General features: G+C 42.4%; 1 protein-coding gene across 1 annotated transcript; it reads right to left on the reverse strand.

Annotated features, from left to right (window-relative positions):
* Positions 1-6: 6 nt before the first annotated feature.
* On the reverse strand, positions 7-15,241 carry vamp3 (vesicle-associated membrane protein 3 (cellubrevin)). Its single transcript, XM_035764398.2, has 5 exons — positions 15,098-15,241; positions 5,473-5,545; positions 3,867-4,025; positions 3,734-3,785; positions 7-1,525 (listed from the first exon to the last, which is right to left on the reverse strand). Coding segments are annotated over exons 1-5 (306 nt in total). The 5' UTR covers positions 15,100-15,241; the 3' UTR covers positions 7-1,505.
* Positions 15,242-19,980: the final 4,739 nt, after the last annotated feature.

Raw genomic sequence — 19,980 nt, forward strand, 5'->3', positions numbered from 1 at the left:
GTGTGATAAAAGTTACATCTGTTTTTATTCAAGCAAGACAACATTGTAAAGCCACAGAGTAGAATTGCACTTGTTTCTAATATTTATACAGGGAGGGGTAGACTTGGGGAAGGTTTATTTGGCAGGGCTGGAGTTTATTTAGTAAGATGTAACATCTTTAGAGCACTTCAGAAATGTAATGAATTGAACTAAATTTACTCAAGACCGTGACGTTGATCCGTATAGTCGCACCCCAGAAAATAGGCCCTTGGTTTTGGCACCCTATAAAAAGGTGGTGACACATACTGAACATGCTCCACACAGTTCCTCCTTCCCAAACATCCATGATGCTCTTCACTGCAGCAACAAAGTAACCATGGCAACTAAAGGCATTTCAGTATGCAAAGAAAAATAATCTACACCGTTTCTCTTAAGATTAGTAACACTACACAGCAAATATATTTAAGGAACAAAAACATTTATTGGCATTAAATTAAACAATTGAAAGGTTGTAGTTATTAGGATAATATAAAGGATAGCAGGAACCTGCAGAGAAGACCATTAGTGCCTATATGCGTGTGTGGGCATGAATATGCAGACCATTGGAAAGCACTGCTGGTTCCGTATGTTGGTTTGCTAAGGCTTCGCTGTCTTTTGGCTGTTTTTCTTAAGTTAAATGTTATCCCCCATCTTTGCCTGATATCTATTGTTTGGTGCTTTGACATGAAGCACTACTTAAGGCACTACTTTTATATGACCAGTGTGGCACTGATGGCATTGGCAGTATCATTGTCAGTCACTTTGGGCAAGCAGACTAACAGAAAAGAAACAAGGCTCGTGTGCCAATCTTGGCAGTTTCTCTTAACTCAAGCCCACATATTTAGAGTCACAGACACACAGTCCTGTTAGAGACAGGAACAAGGTTGAGATTAAATCTCAGCCATGCCCAGATGTTTCTGTGGATATAATAATCCAAAAGTCGATGTCAATTAGTCCTTTGGTGATCTGATCTGATGACTGGTGTGTGTGTGTGTGTTTAAGGGGGTGGAGCGTGACTCCTTGGCACATCAGGTCAATATTACAGTAGAGACTAACAGGAAAGCACAGAGCAAATCACGCAGGGCCTTGTCTCGCTCTGTCACACACAATCAAATCTATTATTATTAACAAAAAACAAATATAAGTTGAGAAATTCAATGCAGTGTGCTTCACTCCTGGTGCTGGAGGGCCGCAGCCTGTTTTGACCTTTATATGTAGTTCAACCATCAGCAGGTACATTCAGAGGGTTGACTTTCTATCATGGAATGAATAATGGTATCAGTTATGCAATACATTTCTTTCTGCAATGTATTCTAAATCTGACTAGATAGGCCCTCCAGGACCAGGAAGAAAGAACACTGCTGTGGAGAATGGGCTTTGAAGCTCAGTAGGCTAAACCACGAGACCTCGTGTTTCAGACGTTCAGCTCTTTACTCGCTCCTCTCCATCATTTGCCCATTCCTCTTCCGCCTCCAACAACTGCTTCTTTACGGTGACTGGCTCCAGACTGACATAGAAGGCAGAGGAGGAGTTAGGCACACAGACAATCACATGAAGGAAAGAGCCATAGACCTCACTCAACCCCCAGGCAAGCTAGTCATAAGCTTTGTTCCCAGTATTGTCCCTAACCACTAATGGTGTGCGGGTTAGCCTTTTGTTCACCCACCCGCAGATTCTAATTACCCATCCGCAACCGGCCGACTATGTGATAAAGTGAAAATCCCAGGCCCCACACCCAACCCGCAAATATATGCACTGTAGGCTACAGTCAGATGGTGAAAAAAAATTTTTTTGCCAGGGGGGCACAGGATTTCTTTGGGGCCTAATTTAGATACATTCCTGCTTATAACTTCCAACATTGGTAGGCTATTTGTTAGTCAACTTGTGTCAAATAAAAAAATAAAAAAATATATAGTCCAAGAAGACTCTAAAATCAATAGAATTAAATTAATGCTTCAATCTAGTTGACTTCAGTGAAGTTGTCATCATCTCTGCTTCTTTCATGGAGAAAATACATTTAGGGACCAGGGAGAAAACGCAGTAACTGAAATATTTGTGCAAAAAGTCCAAATCAGTTTGACCGGTTGTAAGGAAACAGAAAGCCGTGATAACAACCCAATGTTTCTGATACACTTTCAGTTTGGCTTGGATGCATATTGTGTGTGTGAAATATCAGCTTTTAATATGCTGATGATGACTATAGCACCTCTACAGACATTCCCTAAATGCGAATTCACATGTTCTCAAAATGCTGAAAGAATTAAATCATATTTCTCCACTGATACGTTCCCCAGCAAATAATGGTCGCTCAAACAGAAGGAGGAACTAACAAAGACAACTAAAGGTGTTTAACCCTCCACATCAAGAAAACTGGAGCACTTAGCCAACCACTCTTAAATAGCACACCTTCCAACTAACGAGATGGCAACCAGCACAGGTGTAACACATACTGACTAAAGAGGTGACACTAAAATCAGTGCAGCCTACACGCTCAAGTCCAACCTCAAAACATAAATGGAAAAAACCAAAACCAGTAACCACTCCTGTTCCCGAAGCAAAACATGCTTAATTCTGCAAGAGTTAATATTAAAGGCTATGTGAGAGGTTATAGACCTAGTCAGTGTCCAGATTTCAGTTTAATTTAACCCATCTGAACAGTCAGATTAGTCTCATATACTATACATAGCATAGTAAACGTAAATCCGGGACACTTAAATTAGTATGATACAGTATGTTACATTTGGTATGGAAACATAAGACGGGTTAAGGCAAAAACGAAAGTAGTGTTATTGTTCGGGGTGGATGAGAGGGCGTATAACGCAAACGTCTAGCAACCCAAAGGTTGCATGTTCATCACAGACAACTTTAGTATTTTAGCAACTACTCACTACTTTGAACCTCCTACGTATCTGACCACATGTGTCAAGGTCAAAACAATAGAATACAGTACAAGAGCACAAGATTGGATAGTGCTAGAGTTTAATTCTAACATTAACCCTAACCCCTAAAGCTAGCTAATGTTAGCACGATGGCTAAAATTAGCAACAACAAATTAATACATAGCTTAAGAAACCTAACATATCATACTAAAAATGAAGTGTATCGGGTTTACGTACAGAATAATATGAAATACTCTGAGATAATGTTGGAACAGTAGGCTAGGGTTCGCTTGACTTGCCATGGGCCATTTGAAGTCCCCATCTTGTGACTGACGAATTTGTATAGCGCCTCACAATCATCTCAGACAACATTCACTGCTGTCATCTTTTACCACTTAACTTAAATGTTTAGGAAAGATTTAGTCTTCTGGCCTTCCCCGCTCTCTACTTTCAACTCTCCATTTTACAGCTTCTCTCTTATTGAATTAAACGCCGACATTGTCCTTACCTTTTCTGCCTGTTCCCAAAAGCATTTGGCGATTGGTGTGCAGGCTATTTGGCTCGTAACCCTACATTTTAGGCTCACACACTAATGTCAGATTGAGGTTTTTCTTTCATCTATGTAGCCTAGAGATATACAATTGCGCAAGAATGCTAGCCTACATTCATGGATTTGCTTACGGTATTGTTTTCTCTTTATTCAACCTGCCCGCCACCCACCCGCCCTTCTTCCACACAATATTTCATGACCCTAAATCCGTGGGGACTGTAGGTTCTGAGTCAACCCGCACATCTCTACTACCCAACCATATGGTTCCACCCAGAGCTATACTCACTGATGATGATGACCAGGATGATGACTATAACAGCTATCAGGATGGCCCACATCTGGAGAGCACAGAACACACCTCAACATCTCAACATGTGGTTGTGTGTGTGCGTGTGTGTGAGTGAGAGAGAGTACTGCACCTTGCAGTTCTTCCACCAGAACTTCCTTTTGAGTTTGGCAGCGCTGGTCTCAAACTGAGAGGCTCCGGCCTGCAAAGCGTCCGCCCTGTCGTCCAGTTCCGACAGCTTCGAGTCACGCTCCAACACCTTGTCCACATTCACACGCATGATATCCACCACCTACATACATTTTTGTGGGAAAAAGTAATTTATTGGAGTTTGTTTGTTTCTGCAGTAAACTCGGGTTGAGCTGAAATAAGAACATGTGCACCAATTTGGCCTTTCAGATTATAATAAACAACATGGGCAGGGCAGGGGGACCGGATCCTGGATAAGCACCCCATTTAGAGTTAAAAATAATAATAAATACAAGCCCAGAGTGTGTCCTAGACTGCAGGAGAAATGCATGTCTTCCTGCACAACCATGCAGGTGTTGTCAGAGACAACAGCAATACTGTCTATATCCTCCACCACGTGAGGACAGTAGTGCTGAAGTCTCAATGAGACGCTCAGTGTTGCATAATAAAGCCCACGTAGAAGGGGCACAACACATCGCCAGAAAAACCAACGTGCCACGCGCACACACTCTGCCCAAAGTGCACATAGCCTAACCCATATGTTCCACAAACCCTGCCCCTCCTGCCAGATAGACCTTGAGAGGGGAGAGGCGGCAGTTTGTGCCAGCCCATGCAGTGGTTACATAACCATGGAGACAAAATGTATTACATAAGAGACAAGCAGCCTATCAGGAGGCATCGGACACACAGGGGATAAGGTTTAAGGGGGGGGCGCAGTAGTGGAACACACTACCAGTTATTATATAATCCTTGGCTAGGAGCAACTGTACATGCCCAGGGAAGCCAAGAGCTTCAGCGAAAGGTGTGAGACTGAAAGAGCTGAGGGTTAGGGTGGAGTAAAGAGGTATGGTAGGCGTGTGAGGGAGGCGTGTGAGGGACACGTGTGGGGCAGAGGGTTGATGGATGCTCTTCCCGAGTACAGCGGAGTTAGTAACTTCTACATTCAACCAAATTAAACACACAAATTCCACCAGGCCTACTAGAAATGATCATTTAGAATGTTTAATGGAAATATTGCAATATTTCTAACCTATCCAATACTCTCACATCTACACAACTGCATAGGGACTAGGGAGGGATGAGTTTGGGACTGTGTGTGTGAGAGAGACTTTCATCCTGAGTTCAGTGTGGCCCTGACATCTAAACAGATACACAGGCTGTCTGCTGTTAAACAGAAACATTCTGGGGAAACTGTACAGAACCAGGTAAGTAGAAGGCTACTAGAAGGCTAACTAGGAAATTAAGATGGGTCTGTGGCTGTGTCTGAATTCTCATATTGCCCTTTTGATAGGCGTGAATTAAGTTCATAATGTGAATGTTCTGAAAAAAATGTAATACAAAAAAAATGAAATCGAGTACAGGATGTCATACTCAGTTCATCTTCTAGTATGAATTCTCTGCACACTGAAGGAGGAAGATCATATTTTCAGACCTACAGGTGTTTGACAACAGCTGATAATAATGAAAGCAGTTCTTGCTGTAGGTGTTGGGAGTTGTGTATGCTGAGTATTTTTAGAGTGAAGGGTGTATGTGTGCGAGTGGGGTCGTACCTCATCCACTTGGGCCTGTGTCTGTTGTAGGCGCCGGTTGCCTGGTGCGGAGCCTTCGGTAGCAGGAGCCGACCTGAGGAAAGGGCAACAGAGGGTTTAGATACACCCACTCTAGTCTCCAGATATGCAGGAATACCCATTTCATTTTGCACCCTTCCATGACCTCATTGCACTCAAACGCAACAGGTGTGGGGGTGATCAGTCCCTATCCAAATGCAGGGGTAGTAAATACATCTCTGCAATGGGACAAGGGCATCACTTTCCACGCATTCACGTTTATTCCTTCACATCAAAGTGATATCTGAAGGGCACACCTAGATGACCCACGTGAAAAGGCTTCCATATAGCCTGATGACCATTTCTCTAGCCCAACTGTACCGTTACTTCACCCAAGCACATGATTAATATGACGGTGTTTTGACATGTCCATATGAAAACACAGGAGACCTTTTCTAAAGCAGCGCTCTGCTGACACCTGCTGGAGAAATGGCAGTAAGCCTACTACCTCACTGGAGTTATTCCATTAATACAGCTCAGAGAGGTCCTAGCTTCCCTCAGGGGGACAGAAAGTGTAGCGTGTGTGTGTGTGTGTGTGTGTGTGTGTTACTGATTCAGCACACAGACAGTAGGCTAGAGTACAGTGGTGGTAGCCCAGACAGATAAATGGCCCCGCTCCCTCTCTCCCCAAACACAAACGCACGGCAAGAATTCCACACCCTCTTCCTAAAACCTCTCAGGAGAGCAGGCACTGAAGCTGCCCCACTCAGCCACTTATGGCGCTAGTCCGGTTAATTCCTGTTCTGTATCTCAGTCATCCAGTCACTGTACCATCCTGGTGGACAGATAGTCAGCGACCACATTAATTCCTACCGCAATAGGTCCAGATTTATTGACTACCGTATGTTACGATACAGTGGTGTGTGTGGGGGAATACATGATAGTGTAGAATATATATACCAATGGTGGGGGACATAGCATAACTTTACGGGGTGTGAGTGAGTATGTAATGATAGCGGAGCTTGGGTGGCTGGTAGTGGTAGCATGATACAGGGAGGTGTGGTCTCAACATGCCGCTCAACTTTCTGCTCTCAGTTCCGCTTTCAACACTCCCCCACTGCAGCCTGCTCTACTGCACCCAATACAGCAGAGCCATTCTGTCTCCTACACTTCACTAACAAACAGTCTGTTCCATATTGCCATACTTCTCCCACAATACAACCTGTTTTGACTACAGGTAGCAAGCTGCACCTCTCCCTGTGTATTGACATCTTTCAAGGTATTAATCACATATATTAATTAATGAGAATGTTTTCACCCAACTGCCCTCACCAATCTAGCCCTTTCAGATCAGTAATAACTGAATGTAGGGAAAGTAGGAGATAAGTTGGGATCATCTATTCAGTATTAGAGGACTTTTTAAGAGGGGAAAATCACATTACATGGCCACCGAGCTAGACACCGCAGTCGAGGCACCGGGCATTTCCGTCCGTGCGCTGCATCAGCGGAACATTCTCCGATGAGGATGCAGATAGCGAAGGTCACAAAGCAGGCTTCCTATTATTCTCCGACATAGTTCCGCTCGCTCATGATCCAATAGAGCTTACTGAAGTTTACAATGAGCGCAGACATTCAACTTAAGGGACTAAAATAGGTAATTCCAGGAATCAAACTTTGAAATGGCATAGTACATGCCAATTTAGGCATCTGCATTATAGTATTAGCCCCTATTCGATGAACCTTGAATATGCATAAAACACCCAAGCTAATGTGAGTTACAAATGGAATGTTGGCATCTTCACTGCCTGGAGCAATAAAACACTTTGGTTGGCCTCATTAGCTTCATACAACCTCAAAAGTGTTTGCTAGCGTCGGCTAGCTTGCTACAGAAGAATAAAACAAATGTAAAAAATGATTGGACAAACTGATGACATTACGTATGCATCTGGCTATCCACATTCATCCTAGGGATAAAATATAGGCTATGTACCTAGCTATGTATATTCATGGCTTGTCTAGCAAGAAAGAAAGCCCAGCCATTGATGCAAAATATCACTTAAGTTGAGAGGAATGTGAGGCTTGATGTCAACTTGCCATTCATCAGCTTTTCAAAATTAATAAAATGTCAAAATACGCTCGGTACTTACCAAAGAATGGAGTGTCCCTGAGCAACTACCGCCTTCGCGTCCAGTATGTAATTCCAAAAAATAAGCTACATGCAACCGAAATAACACCTTGTCTGGAAAGAATCTATACCAAACAAAAATAAATGCAACAATTTCAAATAACTTACAGAGTTACAGTTCAAATAAAGACATCAATCAATTGAAATAAATAAATTAGGCCTAATCTATAGATTTCACATGACTCGGAATACAGATATGCATCTGTTGGTCACAGACACCTTTAAAAAAGAAAAGTGGGGGCGTGGATCAGGAAACTAGACAGTACCTGTTGTGATCACCATTTGCCTCATGCAGCACGAGATCTCCTTCACAGAGTTGATCTGGCTGTTGATTGTGGCCTGTTGTTCCACTCCTCTTCAATGGCTGTGCAAAGTTGCTGGATATTGGCGGGAACTGAGGCAAGCTGTCGTACAAGTCGATCCAGAGCATCCCAAACATGCTCAATGAGTGACATGTCTGGTGAGTATGCAGGCCATGGAAGCACTGGGACATTTTCAGCTTCTAGTAATTGTGTACAGATCATTGCAACATGAGGCCGTACATTATCATGCTGAAATATGAGATGATCGCGGCAGATGCATGGCACGACAATGGGCCTCAGGTGCTTGTCACGGTACCTGTGCGTATTCAAATTGCCATTGATAAAATGCAACTATGCCTGCCCATACCATAACCCCACCACCACCATGGGGCATTCTATTCACAATGGAGACATCAGCAAACCGCCTGCCCACACAATGCCATACACATGGTCTGGGGTTGAGGCCGGTTGGACGTACTGCCCTAAAACAATGTTAAGAAATGAACATCCAATACTCTGGCAACAGCTCTGGTGGACATTCCTGCAGTCAGCATGTCAATTGCGCACTCCCTCAAAACTTGAGACATCTGTGGTATTGTGTTGTGTGACAAAACTGCACATTTTAGAGTGGCCCTTTATGGTCCCTATCACAAGGTGCACCTGTGTAATGATCATGCTGTTTACTCAGCTTCTTGATATGCCACACCTGTCAGGTGTATGTATTATCTGGCAATGGAGAAATGCTCACCAACATAGAGGTAAACAAATTTGTGCACAAAATTTGATTGAAATAAGCTTTCTGTGGGTATGGAACATTTTGGGGGTCTTATTTCAGCTCATGAAACCACAACTTTACATTTTTGTTCAGTGTAACTGGCGGCCGGGGTCTTCCTGCAGGCACCCGGCCCGCCACAGGAAGTCGCTAGAGCACGATGAGCCAGGAAAGCCCCACCGGCCAAACCCTCCCCTAACCCAGACAACACTGGGCCAATTGTGCGCCGTGCTATGGGACTCGCGGCCACGGCCGGTTGTGGCACAGCCCGTTAATGAACCCGGGTCTGTAGTAACACCTCTAGCACTACGATGCAGCGCCTTGGACCGCTGCGCAACTTGGGAGGCCCACTAATATTGCATTTTAATGAGGGAATTTATTACGAGGTGCATTTGGCACATGTGCACTTGGTCCAAAACAATACTTAGATTCTTTCCAGACAAAGCATTTTTTTTCCCGGTTTCACGTAACTTTTCATTTAGACCTTTTTGGAAAGTAACGTTATACACCGGCCATAACAGCAGTAGTGACGATAGTTGCTAAGCACAACTCCATTGTTTGGTAAGTACTGAACATATCTTGACATTATTACACTTGACAAGCTGGTGCATGGCAAGCTGAATGGCTGCTTTCTGGGCTTACATTTAACATTTACATTTAAGTCATTTAGCAGACGCTCTTATCCAGAGCGACTTACAAATTGGTGCGTTCACCTTATGACATCCAGTGGAACAGCCACTTTACAATAGTGCATCTAAATCTTTTAGGGGGGGTGAGAAGGATTACTTTATCCTATCCTAGGTATTCCTTAAAGAGGTGGGGTTTCAGGTGTCTCCGGAAGGTGGCTTAATTGAGAATCGCCATTAGGCAAGGCAAACCCTCAGTGATCTCTGATACATCAACATTAATAAATTCACAGCAAGTTTTGGGACTCATTCAGCAGTTGACCTGATTAAGTACAATACCATTGGAAATTAATGTTGAAAGTTACATTGATATTCCTAAAACTTGCGGTCACTGCTTGCTGTTGAAAAGACATTGATAAATAGCCCAATGTTCAAATGACATCAGGTTGACCGGATGTAAGGAAATAGAAAACTGAAAACAACCAAACCTGTTTCTGATAAGATTTCAGTTCGGCTTGGATACACATTTTATATGCTTGAAATAGGATGAGTTTTTATGATGCTGATAAAGATAGATACAGTCCGTAGAGGTGCTAACATTCACATTCTCTCAAGATCAGGGCAGAAAAATGACTTGTGGCAGGTAGTTACAGTTTGTTTTCTACCAGACACTCAGATTTTTTTTTACCAGCAAAAATATTGTCCTCTGCTAAAATTACACCAACAAAAACAGATGAGCTTGCTTTGTCGTGTTACTAAAACAAATGTATTACTAGTAAGAACTAATACTAGTATGGTATATTGTTAAATACATTTAGTTATGAAATGAGTCTTAACCAAAATATCACAAGTTACCGTGATAACAACTCCAGTCACATTTGTGCCTGTGAGATTGAGTCTGACTAGTAGAAGCGTTGTCTTCTCTTTCCTAGCAGTTGAAACTCATGATTATTGTCAGGTAAGCCTACTATGCAGTTAACATTTAATTGAGGTTTTTGGGGAAAGTTTGTCTACCCACAGGAAGGTTATCATTAGCGTCGCTAACTGGCTACATACATATTTTAAGTGGAGCACCATAGTACCGGTGCGCAAGAACCTGTCTAAATGACTATCACCCTGTAGCACTCACATCTGTACCCATGAAATGCAGGTCATGGCTCACAACACCATGATCCCAGACACCCTGAACCCACAACAATTCGCATACCGCCTCAACAGATCCACAGATGATGCAATGTTTATTGCACTCCATACTGCCCTTTCCCACGTGGACAAAGGGAACACCTACGTGAGAATGCTGTTCATTGACGACAGATCAGAGTTCAACACCATAGTGCCCTCCAAGCTCATCAATAAGCTAAGTACCCTGGACTGAACAGCTTCCTCTGCAACTGGATCCTGGACTTACTGACGGGACTCCCCCAGGTGGTGAAGGTAGGCAACAACACATCTGCCACTCTGACCTTCAACACAAGGGCCCTTCAGGGGTGCGTACACTTTTTTATTTAACTAGGCAAATCAGTTAACTTCTTAGGGCTATGCCCCTTTTTTTCCTCAATTTCCGCCTGAATGACATGCCCAAAGTAAACTTCCATTAGCTCAGGCCCTGAAGCCAGGATATGCATAGAATTGGTACCATTGGAAAGTTATAATTTCTACAAACCTCAAAGTGTTAAAATAATGTAGGAGAATATAACACAATATATATGGTAGGAGAAAATCCAATGAAAAACCAACCGGATTTGTTTTTGAGTGACCATGGTCTTACAATGGCAAGTACAAGTGCATACTCAATTCTAGCTCCCAGGATGCAACTCCTATGGCTTCCACAGGGTGTCAGCAGTCTATGTTCAAGGTTTCAGGCTTGTAACTTCCAAAAATAATAAGAAATCAGTTTTAGTACAGGGACACAGTCTTGAAAATTTGTGTTTGCGCGCGCCATAAAAATAAGACGCACCTGCTAAAATCGGTTTCCTACTGAACATACTTCTTTCCGTAAGAAATATTATTAGTTTGATTACATTTTAGGGTATGTGAGGAGTAAATAGAAATGTATTTTGACTTGTTGAAACAAAGTTCAGGAGTAGATTTTCGGATTCCTTTCTCTGCATTCCTTTCTCTGCATTGAACGAGTGGATTACTCAAATCGATGGCACCAACTTTTTGGGATATAAAAAAGGCATTTATCTAAAAAAAAAAACACTACGTGTTATAGCTGGGACCCTTTGGATGATAAATCAGAGGAAGATTTTCAAAAAGTAAGTGAATATTTAAATTGCTATTTGTGAATTTGTGCCGGTGGAGAAATATTTTGATGTGGGGCGCCGACCTCAATCGCATGGCATGCTTTCGCTGTAATAGCTACTGTAAATCAGACAGTGCTGTTAGATTAACAAGAATTTAAGCTTTCAACAGATATAAGACACTTGTACGTACCTAAATGTTTAATATCCATAATTGTTTTTATTATTTAATTGAATTGCGCGCCCTCCAGTTTCACCGAGGGACGCCTAGCCCTAACAAATTCTTATTTACAAGGAAGGCCTACCATGGACGACGCTGAGCAAATTGTGCGCCACCCTATGGGACTCCCAATCCCATCCGGATGTGATGCTGCCTGGATTCAAACCAGGGACTGTTGTGACGTATCTTGCACTGAGATGCAGTGTCTTAGACAGCTGCGCCACTCAGGAGTACTTAGTCCCCTCCTGTACTCCCTGTTCACCCACGACTGCATGGCCGTGCTCAACTCCACCAACACCATCATCATTAAGTTTGCAGACAACGTGACGGTGGTAGACCTGACCACCGACAATGAGACAGCCTATATGGGGGTCAGACCTGGCAGTGTGGTGCCAGGACAACAACCTCTCCCTCAACATCAAGACAAAGGAGCTGACCGTGGACTACAGGAAACAGTAGGCCAAGCACGCCCCTTTACACAGCGAGGCTGAAGTGCGTACAACCCAGTGCATCACTAGGGCCGAGCTCCCTCCCATCCAGGACCTCTATACCAGGCAGTGTCAGAGAAATGCCATAAAAATGGTCAAATGCTCCAGCCACCCAAGAATGGGCAAGTGGTACCAAGGCACCAAGTCTGGAACCAACAAGACCCAGAACAGCTTCTACCCCCAAGCCATAAGACTACTAAATAGTTCAATATCTGCATTGACCTTTTAGCACACTGACTCATCACATACGCTGCTGCTAATGTTTACTATCTGTAACTCGTCTCACTCGCATTTGTATCCGTTTTATCACACTTGATACTCGTAATGAGATTTACTCAGGATCAGAAAACCCAGAAGTGCACTTTAAAATGCAGGTAGAACCTATACCTCAAATGCACATTACTACACTATCACTCAGAGCATATTGGTAGGTTCCTTCACACAGATTGTTCAAAGGTAAACAACCCTGACAGATAAAAATGCACATGATTTACCTACTTATTCTTATTCAATGATAAACAAAATAGGCTAATACACATCCTAATGCATGGCTGGCTACGACTGCCTGGATTTATTGCAGACAGATTGACCCCCAAGCATTTCGTATTATTCTGTATGTAAATCCGAGACACTCCTTTTAGTATGATGTGTTACACTTCGCATGGTATGTATTAATTTGTGGATGTCCATCACCCATTTCATATAGGTTTTCAAATGACAATTCGAATTACATGTTACGAATTTGCAAAGTGTCTAAAAAGTATTAAGTAGTTGAAAAGTTGCTAATGAACTCAAAATGTTAAAGTTGTCCGTGATGAGATGCAAAGGTTGCGAGACGTTCGCGTTATCCATAAGTAACATATTATACTAATTTGAGTAATGATCCCAGAGTTACTTTACCTTAAGTCTATGAAACCAGGCTGAGTATATTGTTTCACTGTTACTGAATAAGGATGGATATCTACTCTCATATGGGGATTTTCTTGATAAGTGTAGAATTCCAATAACCCCGAAAGAATATGCAATTGTTTCTGATGCAATTCCAAGGGGGGTTGTAGTATCTCTTTTAAATTCCCCTGTGGTTGATGTAAGTAACATAGATTTACATTCAAATATATTAATTGGTAATATTAACATCAAAGATAAATTTAGTAATAGAAATATTGTTTGTGATACTACAATTCCCTCAGCAAGATTATTTTGGTCAAATATCTATGGTGATATACAAATGGGGGAAAGCATGGAAAATTGCTAACAAATATTGTATCAGTGACAAAGTTTAATTTAAATTGTTAAATAAAATGTATCCTGTGAAACATGTTTTGGAAAGATTCAAGCTGATTCAAGCTGAATTATAACTGTGATTATGTGGAATGGAGAAGGAGACCATTTTGCATTTGTTTTTTGCCTGTATTTATAGTAGAATGTTTTGGATTGACATACAGAATTTTCTTACAAGAAAAATAGGAGCGGTTGTACTATTTAAAGGTTTTGATATAATGATTTATTTCAGAAATTCTGACAGATAAAGATGTAGTATATTTAATTCAAATGCTAATAATACTAGGTAAATTTAATATTCAAATGCAAAAGGTCGAATTCAAAACCTAACTTTTTTCACTTTATGAGTTTAAACAATACGGCACCACTTTAATTAAAATGAAAAACAAAAAGGCAATTAAAACTTGTATTATTAAATTAATATTATGTGTTTGTTTAGGATTCCTGGCATTGTAAATAGTTAGTTTGTATGCTTTTTTGCATGTGACTATTCCTCTTTTGTCTGTTGATATCTGTTAATATTTTTAAAAATATTGTTTCACTTTCGAGAAGAGCAAAACTTTTATCCAGACACTTATGCCACAACCTTAGATTCTCCTAATTGTACAATTTACATTTGTCATTTTATTCTGTAATTTTCTGTCTCTAGGTAAACATGCCAGGTCGAGAATATATAATAGTAGTAAGCAAGCATGGGCTTGGATCATGAGAACGATAGCAATGGAATAATTATATGTCCAGACAAAGTAGCCTCCTTAATTATCAACGCCAAGTAGACAGACAAAAACAACCATATGGCCCACCTCCCAACACCGAAATATGCAACAGAAACTTTCAACCTAGAGCTGCGCGGTCTAAACTAGGAGCGGCCACAACAAACGAACGTTCTCATCTAACCAACACTGTTAAGTACAAAGCACATTGTACTGTTGTAGTACAACAACAAAATATTATGGTTGTAATATTGTAGAGAACATGCTAATAAGTCGTATGTGATTCATAATGACAAAGGCTAAAGGAAACTAGGTTGAGACATTCATTTAGTAGCCCCCTCTTGGGTTTACCCATATTTCACTACATTCTAGAGCAGTGTCAGTGAGTGATCGCCCTAGCGAACTAAACATTTAGCAAACATTAAAAAATATATATAACCATAGCTAGGTAACGTTAGCGTCAGATCCTGGGTACGGTTAACTTAGCGAGCTAAATAATAAGTTAGCTAGTTTACAAAAACAAATTGACGCAGCTAGCTAACGAAGTTACTGGGCCAGCATTAGCACGCTAATGTCAGCTAGCTATATACGGCTAGTTTGAGTAAGCACTTGTTGCATGAAAGTTAGCTGCTAACAAGCGAGACCTTCACACACCCAACTCCAGAGAAGTTGGGCGTTGTTGACTAAAATATTTACAATAAATACACGTATTCGAAACACCGACCAAGTTAATGAAAGTTCGTGTAGTTGATCAAGTGACCTAAAGTTATTATAAACCTGAGAAGAGAAAATACTTACATGTTTTTATTGGATAGCTAGCTAGCAGCCAGAGATCGAAAGCACCGGAAATCTTGAACGTGTAGTTAGTATGAGGCGGTGTCAATCTGTACCAGTTTACTTCTTATGTGTAATTTAAAGTGACAGTATGTATAATAAATGGCGCACCTCAAATTCATTGCGTCATTCCAAAAAATATCAATGAGTAGCAATTGGACAATTTTAAACTAACAAAACAAGCATATGATTAAATTAATCTGAATTTGAAATACACATTTCCAGAGTGATTCAAGAAAAGGCTACAATAAGGATGAGCCACAGTGGATTTTGCTTTTCGCCTTCAAAATGAAATCCCCAATTGAAAGTAATTTAAATGGATACAAATAGTGGAATCATGCTATTTGGATTAGTTAATGCTAAACAAGCTCGGAACGTTGTTATATAAATACAACAAAAGGCAATAATTTGTTAATATTGCACTGTGGATCTATTCATCTTTAGAATTGCCTTGGGGGCATACTTATATACACTGTGTTCAGCCTAACCTATGGATGTTGCACCCATGAAATGAGGTTTCAGCCTACTCATTGACACTCACAGAACACAATTGTGTAGAGGTCCCACAAATATTAGCATCTTAGCTCTTATTAGGGAACTTCATCTGTGGGAAATCAGCTCACTGTATTTATTTTTATTTATTTAACTAGGTAAGTCAGTTAAGAACAAATTCTTATTTACAATTACGGCGTATACCAGCAAAACCCAGATGACACTGGGCCAATTGTGCACAGCCAGTTGTGATACAGTCTGGATTCAAACCAGGGTGTCTATAGTGACACCTCAAGCACTGAGATGCAGTGCCTTAGACCGCTGTGCCACTCAGGAGCCCCTCTATGACCTATGGTGTGTATTGAACATTCATATTGGACTGTGCAGCCTAAGCTCGAGATTGTGAACGCATTAAATGGGGTGACACAGAACACAACTGTGAAGATTTTCACAAATATTACCATCATAGCAGTTATTGCGGGACTTGGATGTTGCAGGGTTTGGATGTACAGTGCATTTGGAATGTCCTATAGACTGACTGGATAGATGATTTCCCACAGTCAAAGTCCTGCAATAAGAGTGAAGATGCTAATATTTGTGTAAATTCTACACAGTTGTGTACTGTGATTGTCACTGAGTGGGCCTATACCCCATTTCATGGGTACAACATCCATAGGTTAGGCTGTACAGTGCATATGGTCCCGTGTAGCTCAGTTGGTAGAGCATGGTGCTTGCAATGCCAGGGTTGTGGGTTCCATTCCCATGGAGGACTAGTATCAAATGAAAAGCTATGCACTCACTACTGAAAGTTCAATCAAATCAAAGTTTATTTGTCACATGTGCATAATACAACATGTGTAGGTAGACCTTACAGTGAAATGCTTACTTATGGGCTCTAACCAATAGTGTAAAAAAAAGGTATGTGTGTAAGTAAATAAATAAAGTAAAAAGTAAAAAGACATTTGAAAATACCAGTAGCAAGGCTATATACAGACACCAGTCAGGCTTATTAGTAGGCATGGTTAAAGTAACTATGCATATATGATGAACAGAGAGTAGCAGCAGCGTAAAAGAGGGTTTGGGGGTGGAACACAATGCAAATAGTCTTGTGGCTTAGGGGTAAAAACTGTTGAGAAGCCTTTTTGTCCTAGACTTGGCACTCCGGTACCGCTTGCCATGCGGTAGTAGAGAGAACAGTCTATGGCTGGGGTCTTGGACAATTTTTAGGGCCTTCCTCTGACACCGCCTGGTGTAGAGGTCCTGGATGGCAGGCAGCTTTGCCCCAGTGATGTACTGGGCCGTACGCACTACCCTCTGAAATACCTTGTGGTCAGAGGCCGAGCAATTGCCGTACCAGGCAGGGATGTAACCGGTCAGGATGCTCTCGATGGTGCAGCTGTAGAACCTTTTGAGGATCTCAGGACCCATGCCAAATCTTTTTAGTTTCCTGGGGGGTAATATTCTTTGTCGTGCCCTCTTCACGACTGTCTTGGTGTGTTTGGACCATTCTAGTTTGTTGTTGATGTGGACACCAAGGAACTTGAATCTCTCAACCTGCTCCATTAAAGCCCCATCGATGAGAATGGGGACGTGCTCGGTGCTCCTTTTCCTGTAGTCCACAATCATCTCCTTAGTCTTGCTGACGTTGAGGGATAGGTTGTTATTCTGGCACCACCCGACCAGGTCTCTGACCTCCTCCCTATAGGTTGTCTCATCGTTGTTGGTGATCAGGCCTACCACTGTTGTGTCGTCTGCAAACTTAATGATGGTGTTGGAGTCGTGCCTGGCCATGTAGTCGTGGGTGAACAGGGAGTACAGGAGGGGACTGAGCACGCATCGCTGGGAAGCTCCAGTGTTGAGGATAAGCGTGGCAGATGTGTTGCTACCTACCCTCACCACCTGGGGGTGGCCCATCAGGAAGTCCAGGATCCAGTTGCAGAGGGAGGTGTTTAGTCCCAGGGTCCTTAGCTTATTGATGAGCTTTGAGGGCACTATGGTGTTGAACGCTGAGCTGTAGTCAATGAATAGCATTCTCACATAGGTGTTCCTTTTGTCCAGGTGAGAAAGGGCAGTGTGGAGTGCAATAGAGATTGCATCATCTGTGGATCTGTTTGGGCGGTATGCAAATTGGAGTGGGTCTAGGGTTTCTGGGATAATGGTGTTGATGTGAGCCATTACCAGCCTTTCAAAGCACTTCATGGCTATGGACGTGAGTGCTACGGGTCAATAGTCATTTAGGCAGGTTGCCTTTGTGTTTTTGGGCACAGGGACGATGGTGGTCTGCTTGAAACATGTTGGTTTTACAGACTCAATCAGGGACATGTTGAAAATGTCAGTGAAGACACGTGCCAGTTGGTCAGCACATGCCCGGAGCACACGTCTGGGTAATCCGTCTGGCCCCGCAGCCTTGTGTATGATGACTTGTTTAAAGGTCTTACTCTTTACGGAGAGCGTGATCACACAGTCGTCCGGAACAGCTGACGCTCTCCTGCATGCCTTAGTGTTGGTTGCCTCGGAGCGAGCACAGAAGTGATTTAGCTCGTCTGGTAGGCTCTTTGTAGTCTGTAATAGTTTGCAAGCCCTGCCACATCCGACGAGCGTCGGAGCCGGTGTAGTATGATTCAATCTTAGCCCTGTATTTACACTTTGCCTGTTTGATGGTTCGTCGCAGGGCATAGAGGGATTTCTTGTAAGCTTCCGGGTTAGAATCCCGGACCTTGAAAGTGGCAGCTCTACCATTTAGCTCAGTGCAAATGTTGCCTGTAATCCATGGCTTCTGTTTGGAGTATGTACGTACAGTCACTGTGGGGACGATGTTCTCGATGCACTTATTGATAAAGCCAGTGACTGATGTGGTGTATTCCTCAATGTCATCGGAAGAATCCCTGAACATGTTCCAGTCTGTGATAGCAAAATAGTCCTGTAGTTTAGCACCTGTTTCATCTGACCACTTTTTTATAGACCGAATCACTGGTGCTTCCTGCTTAAACTTTTGCTTGTAAGCAGGAATCAGGAGGATAGAGGTAAGGTCAGATTTGCCAAATGGAAGGTGAGGGAGAGCTTTGTACGCTTCTCTGTGTGTGGAGTACAGGTGATCTAGAATTTTTTTCCCTCTGGTTGCACATTTATCATGTTGCTAGAGATTTGGTAGAACTGATTTAAGTTTCCCTGCATTAAAGTCTCCGGCCACTAGGAGCGCCGCCTCTGGGTGAGTGGTTTCCTGTTTGCTTATTTCCTTATACAGCTGACTGAGTCTTAGTGTCAGCATCTGTTTGTGGTGGTAAATAAACAGCCACGAAAAGTATAGCTTATAACTCTCTAGGCAAGTGGTGTGGCCTGCAATTTATCACAATATTCTCTACTTCAGGCAAAAATCTGGCAAAATCTAGAGACTTCCTTAGATTTCGTGCACCAGCTGTTGTTCCCAAATATGCACAGACCGCCCCCCCTCGTCTTACCGGAGTGTGCTGTTCTATCCTGCCGGTGCAGAGTATATCCCGCTAGCTGAATATCCATGTCGTCAGTTTTTGATGGACCGTTGGTAGGATATTTGCTCTGGATAAGAGCCTCTGTTAAATGACAAAAAATATATACATACTGTACGTATGCCCCCAATGCAATTGAAAGCATAATACATCCACAGTGTGATTTCAACTGATATTTGTTGAATGTATATAACAACATTCTGACCTTGGTTAAAATGATCTAGTCCAAATATGGCATGATTCCACAGTTTGAATCACTTTCACCAACCAGGATTCCATCCAACCTTATCTGGTGTTCTGTGTGAATTTAAGTATACTTCTCTCTCTCTCTCTCTCCCTCCTGGAGGATCTGAGCTCTAGGACCATGCCTGATGACTCCTGGCTGTCCCCAGTCCACCTGGTCGTGCCGCTAATCCAGTTTCAACTGTTCTGCCTGCGGCTATGGAACCCTGACCTGTTCACCAGAAGTGCTACCTTGCCCCGGATCTGCTGTTTTTGACTCTCTCTCTCTCTCTCTCTCTCTCTCTCTCTCTCTCTCTCTCTCTCTCTCTCTCTCTCTCTCTCTCTCTCTCTCTCTCTCTCTCTCACACCTGCTGTCTCAACCTTTGAATGACCCTGTTGGTCATCTATGAATGTTTAAACATCTTGAGGAACTATCTGGACATAATGGCCATGTACTATCTCCACCCGGCACAGCAAGACTGGCCACCCCTCAGAGCCTGGTTCCTCTCTAGGTTTGTTTCTAGGTTCCTGCCTTTCTAGTGAGTTTTTCCTAGCCACCATGCTTCTACATCTGCATTGCTTGCTGTCTGGGGTTTTAGGCTGGGTTTCTGTATAGAACTTTGTGACATCTGCTGATGTAAAAAGTGA

Source organism: Oncorhynchus keta, chromosome 21 (genome assembly GCF_023373465.1).
Source record: "Oncorhynchus keta strain PuntledgeMale-10-30-2019 chromosome 21, Oket_V2, whole genome shotgun sequence".
Lineage (NCBI taxonomy): Eukaryota > Metazoa > Chordata > Actinopteri > Salmoniformes > Salmonidae > Oncorhynchus > Oncorhynchus keta.

Excerpts from the sequence above, each read along its gene's own strand:
- vamp3 (XM_035764398.2), bottom strand. Across the intron at positions 3,786-3,866 it reads TCTGGTGGAAGAACTGCAAG|ATGTGGGCCATCCTGATAGC; the intron begins GTGCAGTACTCT and ends TGTGCTCTCCAG. Across the intron at positions 1,526-3,733 it reads CATCCTGGTCATCATCATCA|TCTGGAGCCAGTCACCGTAA; the intron begins GTGAGTATAGCT and ends CTTCTATGTCAG.